This window comes from Apiospora marii (genome assembly GCF_038362585.1).
Source record: "Apiospora marii strain CBS 49790 chromosome Unknown utg000007l_segment0_segment0, whole genome shotgun sequence".
NCBI lineage: Eukaryota > Fungi > Ascomycota > Sordariomycetes > Amphisphaeriales > Apiosporaceae > Apiospora > Apiospora marii.
This window is the reverse complement of record NW_027117379.1, coordinates 2942253-2963029: the sequence shown is the minus strand read 5'-3', so window position 1 is coordinate 2963029 and position 20777 is coordinate 2942253. Positions and strand designations below refer to the sequence as shown.

Here is a 20777-nt window from a genome sequence, read left to right as displayed (position 1 = left end):
AGTCATACATTGCTATAAATATTTTCCTATTTCACCACATGGTCTGGAGTACCATTGCGAGATTTTGATGTTTGACACGTTATATACGAGCTGTCCGAATTTGTATAGCGCTGGTAGAAGATCTTACATGTGCGAGTGTATGATATGCAATTACTGCTGTTTGACTTCCGAAAGAATTGTACGTGTTTCTTAGGGGCGTAGCGTTGGGAGCTGGCAATCAGCGCGTATGCCTGGTTGATGTAAAGACAGTTCCAAATAGGGGTCGTCTACGGCAATGTTCTGAGCTGATTGGGCCATTTACTGTGGTTATGTTAGCCAGTGACATTGAGTGTCCGCATATGAAACAGCGTTCTCCGTAGTTTGGGTCAACCCTTTTTGCGGGAACATTACGTATACCAATGGTTTAAATCCTTTCGTATGGGCTGTTGTTCTTGTTATCTTTAGCCAGGTAGCCTTGTCCATGAAGCAGATTGCAATTTTATTTTTATCTGAGGCGGGTCAAGTCATTGTCACAATAGATCCCTATCTAGCATCCAGGAGGGAATATTGCCTTTAGCCCACACCGGCCGCTCAACATCGACGCACGTTAGCCTCGGTCAACCAAGGCCCTTGGATATAATAAGTGTATGCTCGTGAACAACAAATACTAGGGTCTCGTGATTTCTCAAGAAGTATTAAAAGTCTTAATCTGCCAGCTACATCAGCTGGGAAAGTAGTATAGGCTTGAACGTACGCCACAATCAGCGTTCCCATCACGAAGTTACCTATACCGGAAGCCTTAACTTCAACACGTATTGTGCATCCCACGGAGTTGTAATTATTAGTATTCTTTACGGAAATTTACCTGCCAACTACGTTCTATTCCTTCCAGCTCTAGTACCCGTCGTAGATCTATGCCTACACTGAGTGTTTGCAACGCCGATAGAGGCTTTTATCACCCGCCCATGTTCCCTCTCTCGGTCCATGTCAAGCCGAAGCAACCCCCGCCATCTCCACCCCCGCCATCCGTTCAAAATTTCCACAAACAGCCTCGAGGCAGCAGAGTAGCTGGCTTTTTTGCTTTTATTTTCCGTCTTGACGCAGGCCTGCAGTAGTTTTCCTTGAAGCGGATTGACTTCCTGCAGGTCTAATGCATGACTTTGTACCAGTCTCCATTGGTATTGGCCGGAATTCCGCATCAGTCAGTACGAGGAGGGGACATCCTTGAAGAACCAAACCCCACGTTTTCGTTAGCAATCCCCCAGCTTTCACATGAGGGCCCGTAACCGGCCTTGACCGGACAGAGACAGGAAAATTCACTATCACTGCCATCCTATCCCGGCGAAAGGTGGCCAAGTTGCGGGAACTCCACGCACTGCGGAGTAGGATCCGATGTTGCCCATGTATTCCGCGGGGTATTAGTGATGGGTTATCGTAGGAGCCGGTAGTACCCCGTCTCGTCCATTCTGCCTGATATACTGCATAAGTAGCTTCCGATGCACCGCAACCTATCGTAATCCCGTCGCGTTGCTGAATCATATTCCAGAAGTTCTGAATGCGGCTTTTGTGATACCCTTCTTTTCTCTCTTAAGCAGTGACCGATTCGAAACGAGCAGATACCAGTAACTACACGCACCATGGCGCCGACATCATTCAAGCTCAACACCGGCCAGGAGATGCCTGCCGTAGGTTTTGGTGAGTAGGCCCCCAAGTTCTACCCAGAGAAAGGGACGATTCCTTCTTGGGTCCGAAAAAAAGAAGAAAGAGAAAGAAAGAAAGAAACTCCAAGACATAGACCAAGAGCTACTTTATGTGAGGCTAATCCGCCCGTCTTCACCCACCAACAGGAACCTGGCAAGCACCTCCCGGCCAAGTCGCCAAAGCCGTGGAAACGGCCCTGAAGTCCGGCTACAAGCTGATCGACGCAGCGTACTGCTACGGCAACGAAGCGGAAGTGGGCGAGGGCCTGCGCGCGGCCTTCGCGGCCGGCATCAAGCGCGAAGACGTCTTCGTCGTGACGAAGCTGTGGACGACGTACTCGACGCGCGTCGAGCACGGCCTGGACAAGTCCCTGAAGGCGCTCGGGCTCGACTACGTCGACCTGTACCTGGTGCACTGGGCCATCGGCATGAACCCCGAGGGCACGCGGCCCGACGGCGGCGACGCCGACCGGTTCCCGCTCCTGGCTAACGGGGAGCGCGACATCCTCTGGGACCACGATCACGTCGCGACGTGGAAGAGCATGGAGGCGCTGCCGGCCACGGGCAAGGCCCGCGCCGTTGGTGTCTGTAATTATAGCAAGGTCTACCTCGAGAACTTGTTGAAGCACGCCTCCGTCGTCCCCGCCGTCAACCAGATCGAGAACCACCCGGAGTGCCCGCAGCAGGAGGTTGTCGACCTCTGCCGGGAGAAGGGCGTTCACGTCATGGCGTACTCGCCCTTGGGCAGCACCGGCGGGCCACTGCTGCAGAGCGAGCCCGTCGTTAAGCTGGCGGAGAAGAAGGGCGTGAGTCCGGGTACGATCTTGTTGAGTTACCATGGTAAGTTGCTGTCCCACTCATACATTCCGATTTCCTCCGGGCATCGTCCGAGAATCGATACGGCGCGCACGCGAAACCAAGCAGATCTTGACTGACTCTTCTGTAGTTGCCCGGGGTAGCACCGTGCTCGCCAAGTCGGTGACGGAATCGCGCATCAAGGAGAACCTCAAGATTGTGGATCTGGACAACGAGGAGGTCAAGCTCCTGACGGAGGGGACTTCCAAGAAGAGATATGTCTACCCTCCCTTTGGCATCAACTTCGGTTTCCCCGATAAGCTGGAGGGTAAGAAAATGAAGAACGGAGTGCCGGAATAGAAGTCATTATAGACATAAGCATATCCATCATGGCAAAATTACCATACCCTACCCCAACCTTCGAATGATTATAAACAGATCCCATTCAAGTGACGGCCTTTGATTTTCCCGTCAGTGACTTCAACCAAATACCGAACTTGCCGCGTATCCTTGATCCTCTGCCTTTAGATGTGTATATGGCCGATGTCTCGTCTCCTGGTTGAGCTTCAGACATGTGGGAAGCTGATTCCACGACTCTGTTCTTCTCCTCCTTTACGCAGATCTCATTTTGCTTCTCCGACCCGACGCCGGGCTTCGTGTCTCTATTATCGGACTTCAATAGTGCGTTTGGAGGAACTTGCTGCGAAGGATCCGAAATCCTTGCAGATTCTCCATCTGCTTCCGCCGCCTCGTCCTCGGTAGGTACAGGGAAGATCAGGTTGCCATCAAGGTCCCATTCTTGCTCAACAGCCTCGCCATCTTCTAACAACTTGATCATGAGTTCTAGCTGTTCCTTTGTGCCGATCAGTCCTTTGTCCGTCGGCAACGTTTCGAGATACCTGGTGGTGAGCTTATGCGACCGGCGGGCAGCCAAGAGAAGAGTGCAGTCCGTCACCGTCGGCGCAACGGGCTCATGGTTTCCTGGAGATATTTTGTCGGGCGGCGCAAAGTCTTGCCACTGGATTCGCGCATTGACATCTGCACCAGCACCCAGTAATTCCAGCATGGCTCTTGTCTCGCCTCCATTACCAAGCCAGTATGGCAGCAAGTATCCATGCTCTCCAGAGATTGACATACCACCTCGCTTTCTTCGCAAGAACCAGTCCCAAACAGTCCTGCCGCAAAATGTTTCATGAGGGCTACACCCATTGGTAACCAGGAGCCGTACAACCTCTGGGATGACAAATACCATGAAACTCAACCATGGATACGTATAACACAGCGCGTAGCCCAAGAGGGGTAGACCATCTTTGCGCAATACTGATTTGCCATGTATATTGACCATCTGCTGTAGCGGCCCTTCAGCACCAATTATCACGAGGAAGGACAGAAAAGATGCTTTTCGGCCCAGCTTTGGTAGGCTGCGCGCGAGGGACGCCTCAGTAGGGGATGGCTGTCCGGGGAATTCGTCTGGGCCTCTGTCCAAGTAGGATGACCAATGCGCATCACAACACTCACCATCCACAAATCTGTGTTTCGAGCCCATAGAATCCCAAGGCGCAAGGCGCTGATTGACCAAGTGCTCTGACATAACATCATCAAGCTCGCTTAGCAGTTTGAGTTGGTAGCTGGGATCAACAGACAGTTCTTCGAGCCGCATACCGAGATGGCAGACTCGGCTGGCAGCATAGTCAGCCAGCTTTATCAGTACGGTCCAATCCGTGGGCTTCCCTGGGATGAACTCCTTGACGATGGCGATGGCGGAGCGAGCTAAGGCTATCTTCGGATCGAAAGTCGAAAGACTCGGGATATCGACAAATCGGCATCTGATATCCTTGTCTGCGAGAAACTCGGAGACTGTGCGATGTATGAATTTGACATGAAGTATAAGATGCCCATTCGTCGGATCATAGATATCGCTCCTAGGAAATTGGGCCCATGTAAAAAACCTGTGGGCTATGAGTGGGCTTGGTTGTATCTCAATCAAGCCGAGACATCTACTCTTCAGTCGGCCTATCATATCTTCTGTGCGAGCCACAATCTGGTCTTGGCTGATGTGACATAACCCCGTGCCAAACAAGTCTTTATCTGTCCATTGATCTGCATACCAAAGGCCCAGTAGGCTGAGCTCAAATTGGCTGTTATCCGACGGCGCTTTTTCCACGATCCGGATAAGCTTCGCAGTCTGAGGAACATAGTGTGGCGGAATTCTTGACAGCATAGCTGCATAGAGTGTATGCAGATCGTGAGGAAGCTCCTGGAGCCTAGCCTGGAGTTCTTCGAGTCCGTCCGAGTTCTCCAGGCCTTCAAGAAGTGACTGTACAACGAGCCGAACCCACAGAAAGACCCCGGATGAATTGTCCCCAATGGACCGAATCAAAGTCTTGGTCTGAACCTCGTCCCGAGCCATCAGCAATTTCATCCTAGGATGGGACTGAAGCTCATCAAACACATATGATTGAATATCATGTTTCGTCAGCGTGTGAATTGCTAATGAAGGAGAGTCAGCAAACCCCTGTTCGAAAGCAGACAGTGGTCGGCTTGACAGGATGAGTTTCGCATTGTTGAAACTGCTCAAGCTCTTCGTGAGCTGTAAGAGACTGACGACATCGGTCGTTGATACTCGCGGGTCAAACTCATCCAGCCCGTCGACCGCCAGGAAGAAGAAGATGTCAGGATTGTGCGATATGACTTCTCTCAAAGCCCTTCTGGTCTCGAAGATGGATGGTCTTCGGGCAACGACTTGGCCACTAAGGGCCGCCTCAAATCTCCCTTTGAAACCGATTGGTATCAACGACCTTTCCTGTTTGAGCAGTGTGTGCAATAAAGAGGATAGTAAGCCAAGTTCCGACTTTTGCATGTCGCTGCCGTTGTAGAAGAAGTAAAATGCGGCTTGTATGACTCTTTTGCCACCAGACCAATGTTCAAGGAGCTCCGAAGTCCTCGGATCGTCAAGCAAGAACTTCATGGCCGTGCTCTTGCCAGACCCAGGTTTACCCGTGATCCAGTACGCTTTCCCGGTCTCCTCCCTGAGGAAGTCGACCACGCTATTGAAAGAAACATCTGAGGTGGCAGGGTCTCGGAATAACCATTCAAACGTCTTTTTATGGGCATCGCTTATGCTGTCCTCGCGGTCATATATGTCCGGGTACCATAGCGATGCCAGTATGGCATCCTCCACTTGTTTACTGTTTGTCTCTGCACCTGTAGATCTTGGTTCGGATATTGCGAAAGTTGGTTGGGCCGTCCGGAGCTCTGCCAAAATCTGCTGCCTTGACATAAGGAGTTCGTCTTTCAACGACACGGCCAATTCTTCGGTTCTGGTGAGAGATTCCATCATCCTCTTCCTGTCATCTGCGGATTGGGCTTGGTGGTTCACGAGGCTCTCCAAAGTAGCGAGCATTGGCCTGTAGGGCTCGTTTTGCGGATCCGCCAGACCCTTCTTGATGCTCACAAGCACCCTCAGTTGCAGTTCGCTTCTGACACTGTTGAGCCTGGCTTCAATCTTCTTGATGTCGTCGGCATCCCAGTTACCACGAACAACAGCTTTGAAAGCTTTGAACTTGGATTTCTCGCTGACCTGGGACTTCTTCAGAGCTTCCGATAATTCCCTTCCGATACTGGAAGCTTGCATAGCCAATTGGCGGAGCTCCTGAGTATATGTCAGTTATATCCAGGGAGCAATATTGTGATGATGTGGCGTGAATACGGGTTCCAAACACACGTGGACTTACTTCATCCTCGCCAGGGAGCTGGGTTTCACCATCAGAGCTCCCCTTCAGTGGCTTGGTCCGATCTAGCTGTTCGTCAAGACTCGCCGACGCACTCTGAATATCCTGTGCTACGGCATCAAGATCCCGGTTGTCGTCTGTCCCGCCTTTCGCGTAGACCTGTTTGGCATCACCGATGAATTCGATCCCCGCAATCACGACTTTGTACACCGTCCCCGCGAGACCGATGGCTGTGCCTGGGTCCATGACTCTTCTACCAGTTCGAATATGGGCCAACCAGGAAATCAGCTCTAGAATGAAGGATTGGCGAGATGTATCTCAAGTTCGAAGGACAAATGGATTATATGACTACTTCAACTCGGGTTTTCTGGTACATAGCCTCGCACCTTGCTGCCTTGCCTCGACTCTCGACAGTAGCCCTGCCCCGCACAACACAGCCCCTGGCTGCCCCAATCACCGGCCAGTTTGGTACCGTGTTGGATGCAAGAGCAACAAGGTGCATGCATGCGCCGCTGTAGGCCACGCCCCAAAGTGATGGCAGGTGGAGGAACATGATCGTCGCACAAGAGAGTGGCTAGGTTACACACAATCCAGCAAATCATATCGCGTTCTCGGAGGAAAAAAGTAAAGGCCTGCAGAGAAACGTCGGCGTTCAAGCCAACAAATCGCATTCAGCGTGGGCTCTGACTACATTACATGGCGACAACTACTTTCAGAACTAAGTTGCCATGCTCATCCTTCACTTTGCCCGCCATGTCGAAAGCCTCGGGTATCTTGTCCAATCCTTCGAATCGCTGCGTCACAAGCTTCGTGACATCTGGCAGCGTAGCATTCTTGGCTGACAACATGTTGATGACCTCCGGGTAGTTGTTCGCATAGCGGAAGACGCCGACGAGGTCCACCTCCCTCAGCGCCGCGGCCGATATGGGAAGCGTCTGGATCGGTGTTCCCATACCGATGATCATGATCTTGCCGCCAGCTTGCGTCGCCTATTTATTCGGTCAGTATTACAATACTTCCCCCTTCAGGCAGTTAGTATAGGGACTCACATAGATAGCCGTCTGCATACACGACTCAACCCCCGTACATTCAAACGTAACCCCCACCTCCCCCACCTCCTCCCCAGCCTTGCCCACCTTGGCCGCCGTCACCCGCCCCGCGAGCTCCTTGGCGTAGGCCAGCTTGTCCTCGATGGTCTGCGGCCGCGCCATGGGCACGACGATGGCCACGTCGGCGAACCCGTTCTGCACGGCGAAGTGGACGCGGTCCTGCTGGATGTCCGCGATGACGACCGCCTTGGCCCCGGACGCCTTGCACGCCGCCGCACACAGCAGGCCGACGGCGCCGGCGCCCAGCACCAGCACCGTCGAGCCGGGCTTCAGCTGCGCCCGGTCGCGCGCGTGCATGGCGACGGAGAGCGGCTCGACCAGGGCGCCCTGCTCCAGGGTGACGCTCTCGGGCAGCCTGTTGGGTGAGTAGCTTTGTTAGCCCAGCAACATCTCTCGGGGAAAAGAGTTCGAGAGAAAAAAGGAGAAAATACTTACTTATGCACCCACTTCGCCGGGTGATTGATCCGCTCCTGCAGCGTGCCCTGGAAGTGCGGGAACGCCTTGGCCGAGCTGCGGAAGCGCATGCCCTTGCAGATGTTGTAGCGGCCCTCCTTGCAGAGCGCGCAGTCCTCGCAGGGCAGGCCGACCTCGAGCGCGACGCGGTCGCCGACCCGCAGCCGGTTGTGGCCCGCGTCCACGTCGGCGCCGACGGCCGTCACGACGCCGGCCGACTCGTGGCCCAGCGTCATGGGCTCGCGCACGAAGATGTCGCCGTTGCGGTAGTGCGAGAAGTAGTGCAGGTCGGAGCCGCAGAGGCCCGTCGCCTGCACGGCGACCTGGACTTCGGTGGCGGCCGGGGCCGGGAGCTCGCGGGTTTCCTGTGCGGTGGTGAGTTCACGTTCTTGGGCCGATGGACAGACGGCGCACTTACAACCCGGAGGTCCTTGGCCCCGTGGAGGACCGACGCCCTGACTTCTGAGCCGCTCATCGCTGTGTACTAGAGTTGGCACCCGTGTGGACTTTGGTAGTACACTGATACGGGGAATCCGCCAGTAACCGAGGCTCTGAATGGCTTGAGATCGGCTTTCTATTAGAGATTCGTGATTTCAACGGCGTGGACAGATATTCTCACGGGACTTTGCGAATTGCTTAGTAGATTATGTCTACGAGTAGGTACTTCGCCAAGGAAGTAAGCGTTATCCAAACAACCTCATGGCACTCGGGAAACCTGAAAAGCTTTTGGGAGCTCTGCCCACCCTCCGATCTCGAAGACTGGGCGACCCCACGAGCCCACGAGGGAGAAAACCGGCTCATGATCACAGGCTACATTACCCCTGTAGGTTGTAGCGGCTTCAACCCCGACGCGGGGTCTGTGGAGCTCAACTACAAAAGTTGGATCCCTGATCCCGTCGGGGGAAGCGCTACCCCAATCCAACCCCAAATGACATTTCCATGGATTTTTTTACTTCTCCAATCTTATTGATAGAAGCAGATGCGAGAACGAAGACCATGTTCTTACTCATGCCGGGATCAGGCACAATTACTTACATCGTGAAAAACACTTGCCGGAGACAGTGGAACAGCAGCTTGATGAAGGGTCATGAGCCAGATATCGTCAAAGATAAGTGCCTCGCCTTTAGCCTCGCACCTCGGCACTCAGGACTAGATGGACAGCATACCAAAACACGAGAGCTATGGAAGTTTTCGGGTCTCAAAAATGCCCCGAACAGATTTTGCCAGGTGAACCCACTAATAGCACTGAGCATGACGAACTCGTCGGAGCATCTGTCGGCGAGCGTTGCCGATTCTTGTCGAGTCCTTGGACACCATCGTGCTAGCGGGTGAAATCAGCGATTTACTGGGGCGCGCGTGGGGGAATGCGGGTCAAGCCGAACGACGACTCTCTGTTTACCCGTAGCTCTCCTTGGTTTCCCCTCAGTAAAACGTGCTAGAACGGGTGAGTAGCCCGGCGCTGTCACGATACACCGTTCGACTCTTCGTAAGTGAAACCCCTGGTTCTGGTGCCCAACAGGGATTGTGCAACGCCGGTTCGGGTAAGACGAGGGGACGTCATTTTGGAGAAAGCGTTAGTTCCCGACAGACAGCAAGCTGCACTGCTCCATGCCCCGCCGGCTTGAATCGCGGGGCATATTGCCATCGAAATGTTTTCTTGAGTACCAGTGAGGACACCATAATCGTCGTCTTTAACACAACCGTAAAGTGCAAGACCACATTTAAGTATTAGAACAGTCACTTGCGAACATGAGCTCTCTATTCTCTTTACAAGGCGAGACCGCGCTGGTCACGGGCGGTACGAGAGGCATTGGCCAAGCCTGCGCCATTGCTCTAGCGGAGGCCGGAGCCGACCTCATTCTCATTCAGGTAGGTGGCCTGCTTGCTCATTGACGAAGGTTATCGTATAGCACATCACACCAATCTTTGATGCCTCGGTCCCCCGTAGAGAGCGATAAGACTTGGCGGGCCTGGAATATATAACTAGGATGTCAACATACTAAGTCTATGTGAATAAAACAGAGAAACACGGCAGCGACAGAAACGAAGCAAGCCGTCGAGGCCCTCGGCCGCAAAGCCACAGTCTACACAGCCGACCTATCATCACAAGACGATGTCGCGAAGCTCGTGCCCAAGATCCTGGCCGACGGTCACACGATCCGGATCCTAATCAACTGCGCCGGGATCCAGATCCGGCACCCCGTCGAGGTGTTCCCCGACAGCGACTTCAACCAGGTTCGTTTCCCTCGGCAGTTTTGCCATATCCTACCCTATTGCACCCTTCTTTCCCCCGTATATACATCCGAACCCCGAGAATCTGACAGCCTATAGGTCATGCAAGTAAACCTAACCTCCGTCTTCACCCTCTGCCGCAACGCCGGCGCCCACATGCTCTCCCTCGAGCCCTCCCCCACCACCGGCCGCCGCGGCAGCATCATCAACTTCGCCTCCCTGCTCACCTTCCAGGGCGGGCTCAACGTGCCCGCCTACGCCGCCTCCAAGGGCGCCGTCGGGCAGCTGACCAAGAGCATGGCCAACGGCTGGAGCGACAAGGGCGTCACCGTCAACTGCATCGCCCCCGGCTACATCGAGACCGAGATGAACTCGGCCCTGCTCGCCGACCCCAAGCGGCTCGCGTCCATCAGCGAGCGCATCCCCGCCGGCCGCTGGGGCACCCCGGACGACTTCAAGGGCAGCGTGATTTACCTGGCGAGCAAGGCGGGGGCGTACGTGAGCGGGCATACGCTGGTCGTGGACGGTGGCTGGATGGGGCGATGATTTAGATAAAGGCGAATTCATCATTGTAGTGGCCCAACAGGCTTTGAGTTGGGGCCGACGAATAACTATTGATGAGCAACATCGTTGACGAACGCCAAATAGTTTTCTTCCAAGTAATTCGAGTGACAGCCAGTAGTGCTTGAGAGTGGTAACATAACTATTTCACTACAAATGCCAAGTAAGTATACATAAAGCTCATAGACCCAAGGCTGAACCAGTAAAACCAAGTGACAACTCAAACCCAACCCCAAAGTTTTGCTTCAAACTTCCAACCGAACCTGCTTTGCTATGTTGTTGTTATTTTCGTAAACAGCAAGTCATTCATTCCTTTTTGTAGCCCATCACCTCCTCCATCCAGGGGTATACCGACGAGTTGGCCAACGGGTAGCCCATATGCAGCGCGTTGGAGAAGAAGCGCGCCTCCTTGGGGGATCCGTACTCAAACAGCATCATCGAGTCCTCAATCGGCATGAGACCGTCCAGGGTGCCCTAGCACTTCCGTGTCAGTAACTGCGACCCCTTCTAACACAGAGGACAAGAGGGCGGGGGACCGGGCGGGTAAATGGAAAAGAGACAGAAGACCAATACTCACATTAACCAGCAACAACCGACAAGAAGCCCCCTGAATCACCCCCGTCTCCAGCAGCGAAAACTTCTTCTGCACCCCCGCCTTGTACGCCGCCACGCTCTCGAACCCGTGCTTCGTCGCAAACGCCGGGCTCAGCACGAACGGGTACTCGTGCCCGTCCGCCCGGTCCATCCAGTCGGCGTCGAAGAAGTGGTGCACGCCCGCGCCCTGCGCGATGGCGCCCCGGAGCCGCTCCTTGTGCGTGTGCGCGATGCGCACGGCGTAGTACCCGCCGGCGCTCAGGCCCCACACCAGCAGGCGCGACATGTCGAAGCGGCCGTCCTTCTCCATCCACTCGAGCAGGCTGTCCCAGAGGCGGTCCGGGCTCGCGGGATCCGCCGAGTCGGCCGGGCAGTCCGCGGTCCCCGGGATCTCGACCACGACGGCGGCCCAACCGCGCGCCAGGAACTCGTCGCAGCGGACCGTGTTGTCGGGGCGGTAGCCGTCGAGCCCCGTGAACAGCAGGACGGCCGGGAATTTCGGGGTCTGGATCTCCTCGCCCTCGCCCGCCACGTCGAGCTCGGTGGCGGCGTGGCCGGGGACGCGGACGTAGGCCGGGATGGTTGCGCGGTCGCGGCCCTGGGCGTGCACGTGCGGGATGTCGACCTCGACGACGGGCTCGTCCCACGAGGCGCCCGCCTTCATGTAGACGCGCTTCTGCCAGTCCCAGGCCCGCCACTTCTCGGGGCAGCTGACCTCGGGGAAGGCCGTGACGTAGGGGAAGCGGGCGATGCGCAAGACGCACGCGGCGCGGAGGTACAGGGCCGACGCCTCCTTCATGTCGCCCGCCTTCGTGGCCGCGTCGCCCCGCTCCTCGAGCGAAGAGGCCGCGGGGAAGAAGGCCCGGGTGTACTCGGGTGCGTTGCCGTCGTTGACGTCGTCGGCGATGAGCTGCTCGAAGACGGGCGCGAAGTCCTCGTAGGCGCCGTCGTGGAACGGGTACAGCGACTTGGTGCAGGGGAACTTCCACTTGGTCTCCCAAAGCGCCCGCATCCCGCTGTGGTGCGGCATCACGCGGTTGAAAGCCTCGTCGCCCATAAGCCAGCGGCGTGGCTGCGAAGCGCTGAAGACATCGGGGGCGGCCCCGTTGGTTTTGCCATTGGAAGTGGGGGTAGCAGTGGATGAAGAGACGGCGCCGGGCCCGGACGTGGGCGCCGCGTGGGTGGGTAATTCGATTCTGTGTGGAGACATGGTGGTGGCTGTAGGTCGGGTGGGTCGCAGGAAAATAGGGGGGTAATCGACGGCGGCAGTGAGATCGGATGACAAGGGGGGTGGTCGTACAAGCAGGGATGATGGGCGCCGCGGTGATGGGCGATAATAGTACAGTAGGATTTGGGAGATGAGGTTATATTTCCACAATCTCGAAGCCGGCGTCGGCGGCGTAGCTAGCTGGAGTGCCGAGGCGCGAGACGATGACCTTGCCCGAACGCTTGCGGATGACAACTCGGGGCGTGTTGTACCAGTTGCTCTTCTCACGGACTCTGTTGCATCACCACGTTAGTAACGGTTGTGTGTAACTTCATGCAAGTTAGATTAACGAGGCGATAGGGGACCGAGAGTAATAACACCATCTGCAAGGCCCAACTATGTCGTAGTGCAGCAATCTTGAGGTTAACCGCCCTCATGTAGTGGGAGGAGATGATGTGTGGTAATGAGTGGCTTTGGTGGGGTAGTGCGGTTATGGGGGCTTTCCACCATCCGGGTCAAGGAAGCTAACTTACTGTCGTTGAAGAAGGGCGATGTTAGTTCGGATCAACAGGCCGCGAAACTGCTTGTCGGAATTCGAGCCCATGATGGGAAAGATATAGGCCACCAGGCTCGCTTGCACGGCTGAGACAGGGGGAAGCGCGAGAGCGAGAGCACGGAGACGGAGATGGATTTGCTTGCTTGCGCGACGCTGAGCCCCGCAAAGTCAAAGTTGGGGATATCCGGAGTCCGTGTGGAGAGTTGACGAGTACGAAGCGGGAAGACAATAAGGAACAAGCGTGGGGGTGGGTATGAGATTGTCAAGAATCAATATACAGGGCTGGAATGCGTCTGTCTTAGTTGGTATTGTTGCTTGCTATGGATGTATGAATTGGACGGTGTGGCAGGTGAAGTAGGTAGAAGTTCTCCCGATGCCCTGTTGGAGAGACGTGCGAACGATTGTGGTCTTTAAGTAACGTAGGGCCAGCAATGAGGTATCCCGTGTCCGGATGAGGAGGGGGGAGCGAGAGGGGGGTTCGTGTCTGTTGCAGAGGGTGCTGGTTGCTGGCTCGCTCTGACTCGAAATAGGGTTAGCGGGTTGTCAGTGTAGAATGCGTACGATTTAGCATGTGCGTTTTCGTCGTGCATGTGTCAGAAAGGCGCATGCGACTGTGTAGAGCTCACGTAAGTGGAAGCGAAAGAGCAGAGGTACATTTTATTTCCTTGTCTCACAATTGCCCGTCGGCAGCGCCCGCATTTTAGTCTGCGTTCTGGGCCGGCTGGGATGGGGGAAGGGGCAACGCAACGCAACGGGAGAAGACAGAAAGAGCTATTGCTTATTGCTGCCGGTTGCACACGGTTGCCCTTGGCTTGGTTCACACCATCTCCCCAAGTGTAACGGGCCACCCGGTACTCCCTCCCTTCCCCAGTAAACAACATAGGTAATCTACCGTCTACACGAAACCCAGGGACAGACAACCGGCTCCATCGTCGTGAGATTATAGTCTTGCGGCCACAAGTCGCTGACTGTGTTGGTATGCTTCAATAGGGTAGAGTTTTGGCAGAGATCATGGGGTATGCGCCCCGTTGCGTTGCTTGGTATACTACCCCAATAGCCAAGCGAACTCCTTTTTCACATGCCAACGGCGGCTGGGGTTACTTTAGGTAAGGAGACACGTTGGAGGTGACCTCACTGCATAACGTCTTGATGATTCTTGCGGTGTGTGTGTCTTGGAGGCGCGCCCCTCTTTCGATTCGGGGGGCACACGTCAGAAGTCCATTGTCATCTATCACGTACTGCTGCATGTATCATCGCTTCTATGCACTGGCCCAACCCTCTTGGATCCAGCTGGCCGGCTTGTCGTATATGTCCCATCTCGTCCAATGCCCAATCCAACCTAAATCACAACTCTATAGCTTGGCGTCTACTAGGCTTGCTTAAATCAGTTCCCCTGAATCTCAAACGCCTGTACTCGGGCGTCTCTCCCGGGTATTATATGCCTTTTTGGAAATGCCCCGGAGACGATGCCTCCGGGTGGATGCGTGAAGGTGAAACAAGGAGCATCGCTATTGCTGCTGCTCCTCCCCTACTGGGCAGGCTTACTCTTGTCCCCCGTGTAGTAGTGGGCCATTTCCAAGCCGGCGCGTCGGAAGCCGCACTTGACGTAGAAGCCCTCGTTGGCTTCACTGCAGTCCAGGATGGTCTTGTAGCAGCCGACCTTCTCGGCGACGAAGTCGAGCGCCTGGATCAGGCGCAGACCCAGCTTCTTGCCCTGTTGATCTTTCGCAACGGCGATGTCTTCGATGTGACCGACGAGACCAAGGCTGTGGATGCTGTTTGCCAAGAAAACACGAGGTAAGCCTTTGATCGCACATGTATCTAGATTCCTTATGCGCTCAATTGAGCTCCTCCAGCCGGACCTGTCCTTTCTAAACCAGGGGGTGGGATGTTCTTACAATTTGCGCTCCACGATCAGGGCGCCAGTGCCGACAATGACGGGCTTCTCGCGGCTCGCGTCCTCAATGACCAGCAGGTAGTAGCTATCGTTCTTTGCCATCCAGTTGTACCGCTCGGTGAAGGCCTCCTTCGAGATCTCGCCGACGGTGGTCAGGACACGCAGGCAGTCGAGGAAGCCGGCATCGTAGTCGGAGAGGCGGAGGGCGCGGGCAGTGTAGCCGGCAGGGAGGGCGGCTTGCACCTCGGGGTTGATGAGGTCGGACGAGAAGAGGCCTTGTTCCGCCATTGTGGTGTCGATCGGGGGATCTGGTGATTAAAGACTTGGCACAGGAAGCTTAAAATCGAAAAAGAGTCGAAGGGGCACAGGTGGGTATCGATCCGCGGGCGCAGATGTATGTGACTGGTGCAAGCGAGCAAATGCAATGTCAACAAAAACAGAAGCGGCAAGACTAGGGCGGGTTCTGGAATTGCCCCTGGAAAATGATCGTGCGATAAAGCGAGTGCAGAGGGTCGGGATCAGAGTTTGATGAAGGGAGGGGAAGATGTCAAAGAACAATTGACGGGACGATATGACGAGATTCCTTTGTATATAGTAGCGCCGTCCACTCTCGAACCGGCCAAGGAAAACAAACCGCTGGAATACGAGGGTCACACTGCGAGCGAGCGAACGGGACACCAAAGCAGGTTCACCTTCGTCTATTCTTCATTTCTTCCCCTGACTGGCCGTCGGAGCTCAGCCTCACAGCCTCTCGCTGAGGCAGGGTCCCATAGCTGGCCCCGGAACCAGGGACCAATGCGACAAAATGGGCCTAAGCACGGAGCCATGGTGCATTTGGCGGGCACCGAGCTGATTATTAGTAGCTAAGAATAGCGCTGGGACACCCATCTCAGCAATAGCACCATCGGACACTGCGGTAGTGGGCGATCAATTAATTACCCAATACCTATGCATAGTTCTACTGGAAGACTGGAAGGAGCCGATGCAGCTCTTTCGAAGCTGCTTCAATATCCATATTACACATCGTGAAACAAGAGTCGGACCCTGGCGGCTTCTAGAGCATTTCCACACGGAAGAGGGCTTGCTAAACGTGATGGGATGGAATTCTGGCTAAAGACACCTAAGCTTAAACAAAGCAACCTGGTCTCGCATCGAGTCTCCCGCAATGGGAAGCCGGCAATTCTCTCAGTTTTCGCCGGTACCACGACAGACAAGAGGATAGCGAAGCAATTGATACGACCTCGGCCGCAGTACTGTCCCTCGTTGTTCCCTGCACGTCGTTAAATGCCAAGTGCATGAGAATGAGTATTGTATACCGGAAGAGGAGTCAAATAATCTGTCGCATTTAAAGATATCCATTACCCGTCGACTGAGGAATAAGGTACGGATGTTTAAATCAATTGGATTTGTTTCCTGGTTGCTGGCAACCCACGACCCTTTGCCTGGCCCCTACCAGCAAATTACTGTAATCAATTCTTCACGTGAAGTCTGGAAGGCAGGCCATTTTCTCATTTTCGTCCCGACCCTTGCAAGTACCCTGCACGAATTTGTTGTCCTGCCGGCCCCAGTTTCCATGCCACGTTCTGCCCAACAAGAAAGAGCTGGGGACCTGCATTTCGTCATCCGACACCAAACAGGGGGCCAATCCACGGCATCGTCCATTTGTTCAGGGGAATTCCAATCAATGCATATCATATCGCCTTGCCGGGCGGATCGTCGATCTCTCTCAGCGTGGAAGTTGCCCGTCGCAAGCCATTTGGCGACCTGCTTACACTTTGTATACTTGTGCTGCACTGGAAATCAAAGGTGCATTGCATTTGCCCATTACCCGACTCTTTTCGCCCAGGTACACTTTGGGCCGGCGTTTTCAAGCTCTGCCCCGCGTCGTCACATGCATCTCCGTCATACGCCAGATCCAACCATCAGCCAAACTTTGGATGAAAACGTCCGATCTAGGATCGCCACCAATGTAATTCGATGGCCTTCGTTTAATGAAGCTGGCAATTCATCATCATTACCATCGCAACCTGGTTGGGGCGCCTGGCGCGACAGCATGTTTTTGTCAATAACAAGCACAGTATTCATACATTGATCGTTTCATGCATGTAAACAGTGGCTCGTCGCCGCCTTCCACCTTTTTACTTCATCCCGTGATTATCCTTGATCGACCCGGCCTTGCATGACTGGGATACTCCTCCTGTTCTTGAACGTTTCGGGCTGGGAGCAGGCCACACCGCACAACTGGTGACAATGGAAACCAACCACCATGACGACCACGCTCAGAACGAATCAAGCGACGAGCTCACCGAATTGCCCGGCGGAGAAGTCCAGGAACAGCCAGACCATCAGGCATCGCAGCAAGAGCCCGATCATGATCATGAAGAGCACCACGGAGAACAGCGACAGCTCGCTGCGAGAACCTTTCCGGGCAAAACCCTTCTGCCGACCCCGATAGCAGGCGCAGTCAGCCTTGCGGCCCGCTCGACGGCTTTTGCCATCCGCGCAACCACCTTTGTTGGGAGCTTTGGCTTCGTCGCCGCCAAGTTCACCACGCTTTCGAGTCTCGAGCTGAGCCGGGCCTTCTTCGAGACCGTCCTCAGCAAGGCCGGACGAGATGTCATTTCGCGGTCTCGCACCGAGCTTGGCAGGGACAATGCCGAGTCGCTACTGGAACGGGGTCTCGACGGGATCCACCAAGCTTTGCTGCAGGCCGTTTTCTGGACCGCCACCGGCTTCCAAGCTACCGAAACCAGTATCACGGCGGTCTCCCAGGTGTCGCAACTGTTGCTGACCGTCTTGGACCAATTCTTCGGCTCGACCGACTCGTCCAGAGCTATCGCCAGCATCATAACCCTGATCAGGCGCGAGTTTCAAAACCCCGCCACTGGCGTGCAAGGAGAAAAGGTCGGAGTTATGGACATCGTATTGGCCCTGGCTGGTCTTGCCTATCTACAGAACGCATGCCGCAAGACCATCCAAGACGAGATCAAAAACAACGGCCAGGAAGAAATAATATGGGATGTTGTTGTCTTGAATGACGGCGAACGTGTCGATGTCCACGAAGACAGTCTTTACGGTATACACAGGGGCAACTATGCACAGCGCAGTCTCCGCAGCGTCAGAGGTCGGGATGGAATCATTGACGCGATCCAACAACACGGCGACCATGACAGCGCAGACGAGGATGATCTGCCCGAGGTCAATCTCAGAAAACAGATCATGAGCTCTCTGCCCAAGGACACGAATGTTTCCATATCCACCTCTACCACCACGACCAAGATCATCACCGTGGAGATCAAAGGGACACCCGATATCCCCATCTTGACGCCACCGGGCGCAGACATGATCGAAAGTGAAATCGTGAACCCCGTCAATGCTCTGGCAACGGGCGCTAGAGACACGACTCCGATTTACCGCGTCGTATACCGGATCAGTCGCAACACGAGCAGAAGCACTGCCGTTGAGCAGGATCTCGAGGATAACGATGATGCCAAATCGCGGGTCGAACTGTTGGACGAGGACGAGGACTCGTCTTCTTCAGAAGAGGAGGAAGTAATTGAAAAGCCTCTACCGCCGCCACCGCCGCCAAAAACACCACGGTCAACAACTATGCCTCCGCAGATCACCCAACCATCGAAAGCATCGGATGGGCCGAAGCGGATGCCAAGATCAGTTTCATCGACCGGCTCCACAGGTAGCAACTCAGCGACTTCGCCCAAGGACCGAAGCTCACAAATACCGATGCCCAAGCCGCCGCCGGAGAACGCAGCGAACCAGAAGCGGCAACGGCAACCCCCCAGCAGTGGAGCAAAGAAGCCGGAGGAGACACCGGTGACGCCCCAAGCAACGAACAAAACAGCATCCAAAGCCGCGAAAGAGACCGACACCGTGGGAAGCAAGCCGGGTGAAAAGCGGGGAGGACTGAGGAATGCGTTCAAGAAGAGCTCGGTTACGGGCCTTGCCAACCTTCTCAACAAGGAAGCCAGCAATGAAGCTGTCCCGCCTACAGCCAAAAACAAGACGGGGATGCGGCCTCCATGGGGAAGCAACAAGTCTTCGCAAAACACGCACCAGCGCAACCACCCTTCCATGACGCCCGCCCGCCCCGCCGTCCCCTAACAGGACACCCAATCTCGTTCCTGCCCGTGAGGCGCCCCGTGCTCCGCAGCGAGGGAACCCTAACTACTTCTCCTCGCGAGACCTTGGGACGCTCGAGGATAACCCAGGCCATAGCAGAAGCCAATCGCGCTCGAGTTTCATAGCAGTGCAACAGCGTCGGCGGAACTCGACGGTATCGCAGACCGACACCTTCTCCATCCAGTCTTATGAGAGCCGGCCCGGGTCGCCTACGTATTATCGCTCAGAGTTTCGAAGCAGCAATGGGCCCAAATCGAAACCTGGCAACGAAGCCAACGAATTGGTACCGCCTTCTCCGCAGCGACATCCCAACAGATCGAGGATGGGCGGTTTGTACTCGCCAAGTATATACACACTTCGGGCGAGCCCTTCCCAGACGTCGCTTGTCTTGTCTTCGTACCACCAGAAGAGCGCATACAGCGACTCGGAAGCTCTTGATACGCTCCGGCGAACGGGTACGGTTGGCGGCATGTTCCCCGACTTCCACATTCTGAGAAACATTACCCGATATAGTCGATACGCATCTGCTGCCTACGGGTCTCACTTTCTCAAGTTTATGGGCATTTCCAAGCAGATGCCCCAACTGAAAGCTCTTGATGAGACACACCAAGACATACGCTCCTTTGCGCACCACACGGAGCTGCCGCCAGACAGTATTTTACTGTCGTCGTACGTAGACCCTCAGGGAGGCTCCGACTCCACTGGTTCTACGGACACCGGCGTCCCCCTCGTACACACCATCGCCATTGATGAACCGTCAAAGGCCGTTGTGCTATCCTGCCGTGGAACTCTGGGATTTGAAGATGTCTTGGCCGATATGATGTGCGAGTACGACGACCTGCTTTGGAGAGGCAAGAACTACAAGGTCCACAAGGGCATCCACGCCTCTGCTCGCCGTCTCCTCTACGGTGGCGATGGTAGAGTCCTCGTTACCTTAAAGGAGACGCTCGAGGAGTTCCCCGACTACGGTCTAGTTCTATGTGGCCACTCGCTGGGTGGTGCAGTCACGGCACTACTTGGCGCCATGCTGGCCGAGCCCGCGACTACCGGCACGGCTTTCGTTACTTCAGCTCAGCAACACCGGAGACTGCTGACCGAGAGCGAAGGCGTAAAATCTGATAATGCAATCTGCCTCCCGCCCGGGAGACCCATCCACGTCTACGCCTACGGACCTCCGTCTACAATGTCACCTTCTTTGCAGAAGGCTACCCGTGGCTTGATTACGAGCGTCGTACATGGAAACGACCTCGTGCCCTACCTCTCGCTTGGCGTGCTGCACGATTTCCAAGCCCTCGCGCTCGCCTTCAAGACAGACAACTCGGAGGCGAAAGCCGAAGTCCGGCGGCGGATATGGGAAGGGTTCCAGAGCGGCGTCGCGGACCGGTGGTACAGCAACCCCCCGAAGTACCGCGACGAAGAGGACGACCAGTGGGCCTATGCCGCTTTGAAGACGCTGCGCGCCACCATGATGAGCCCGAAGCTGCTCCCGCCCGGCGAGGTCTTCGCCATCGAGAGCACGCCCTGCTTGCGCCGGGACGCCTTCCTCCATATCGGCGAGGAGCAGATCGGCCGCCCGGCCACGCGCCTCGTGCTGAAGTACGTCCGCGACGTGGAGAGCCGCTTTCGCGAGGTCAAATTTGGCGCTAGCATGTTGACAGACCACAGTCCTGGGAGATATGAGGATGCGCTCCGGCGGCTTACGCTTGGTGTTGTGGACTCTTGATGCTTTTCTTTTCTTGTTGTTCAGTTTCTTCTTTGTAAATGGGATTGGAGCTGGGTACTGGGTATTTGGGATATGCGCAGGAGCAATTGGCACCTCACTTTTG

The 20777-nt window shown here is 55.2% G+C and overlaps 8 protein-coding genes across 8 annotated transcripts; 3 read left to right on the top strand and 5 right to left on the bottom strand.

Annotated features, from left to right (window-relative positions):
* Positions 1-1616: 1616 nt before the first annotated feature.
* Positions 1617-2834, top strand: PG985_011329 (glycerol dehydrogenase; the record flags this gene model as incomplete). Its single annotated transcript, XM_066831096.1, has 3 exons — positions 1617-1674; positions 1827-2519; positions 2626-2834. The coding sequence occupies 3 exons, from the start codon at positions 1617-1619 to the stop codon at positions 2832-2834; spliced, it is 960 nt and encodes a 319-aa protein (XP_066681778.1).
* Positions 2835-2919: 85 nt separating this feature from the next.
* PG985_011328 (uncharacterized protein) lies at positions 2920-6451 on the bottom strand (the record flags this gene model as incomplete). Its single annotated transcript, XM_066831095.1, has 3 exons — positions 2920-3512; positions 4470-6126; positions 6209-6451. 3 exons carry the CDS (start codon positions 6449-6451, stop codon positions 2920-2922), a joined length of 2493 nt encoding a protein of 830 aa, XP_066681777.1.
* A 446-nt stretch (positions 6452-6897) lies between these two features.
* PG985_011327 (uncharacterized protein) lies at positions 6898-8242 on the bottom strand (the record flags this gene model as incomplete). The annotated part of the gene is made up of 4 exons (XM_066831094.1): positions 6898-7194; positions 7255-7669; positions 7750-8132; positions 8186-8242. The coding sequence occupies 4 exons, from the start codon at positions 8240-8242 to the stop codon at positions 6898-6900; spliced, it is 1152 nt and encodes a 383-aa protein (XP_066681776.1).
* A 1274-nt stretch (positions 8243-9516) lies between these two features.
* PG985_011326 (uncharacterized protein) lies at positions 9517-10545 on the top strand (the record flags this gene model as incomplete). The annotated part of the gene is made up of 3 exons (XM_066831093.1): positions 9517-9636; positions 9790-10002; positions 10099-10545. The coding sequence occupies 3 exons, from the start codon at positions 9517-9519 to the stop codon at positions 10543-10545; spliced, it is 780 nt and encodes a 259-aa protein (XP_066681775.1).
* Positions 10546-10866: 321 nt separating this feature from the next.
* On the bottom strand, positions 10867-12364 carry PG985_011325 (uncharacterized protein; the record flags this gene model as incomplete). The annotated part of the gene is made up of 2 exons (XM_066831092.1): positions 10867-11034; positions 11138-12364. The coding sequence occupies 2 exons, from the start codon at positions 12362-12364 to the stop codon at positions 10867-10869; spliced, it is 1395 nt and encodes a 464-aa protein (XP_066681774.1).
* A 154-nt stretch (positions 12365-12518) lies between these two features.
* On the bottom strand, positions 12519-12965 carry PG985_011324 (uncharacterized protein; the record flags this gene model as incomplete). Its single annotated transcript, XM_066831091.1, has 2 exons — positions 12519-12654; positions 12895-12965. 2 exons carry the CDS (start codon positions 12963-12965, stop codon positions 12519-12521), a joined length of 207 nt encoding a protein of 68 aa, XP_066681773.1.
* Positions 12966-14445: 1480 nt separating this feature from the next.
* Positions 14446-15102, bottom strand: PG985_011323 (acetyltransferase; the record flags this gene model as incomplete). The annotated part of the gene is made up of 2 exons (XM_066831090.1): positions 14446-14692; positions 14816-15102. The coding sequence occupies 2 exons, from the start codon at positions 15100-15102 to the stop codon at positions 14446-14448; spliced, it is 534 nt and encodes a 177-aa protein (XP_066681772.1).
* A 1962-nt stretch (positions 15103-17064) lies between these two features.
* Positions 17065-20674, top strand: PG985_011322 (uncharacterized protein; the record flags this gene model as incomplete). The annotated part of the gene is made up of 2 exons (XM_066831089.1): positions 17065-18924; positions 18965-20674. The coding sequence occupies 2 exons, from the start codon at positions 17065-17067 to the stop codon at positions 20672-20674; spliced, it is 3570 nt and encodes a 1189-aa protein (XP_066681771.1).
* Between the last annotated feature and the right edge of the window lie 103 nt (positions 20675-20777).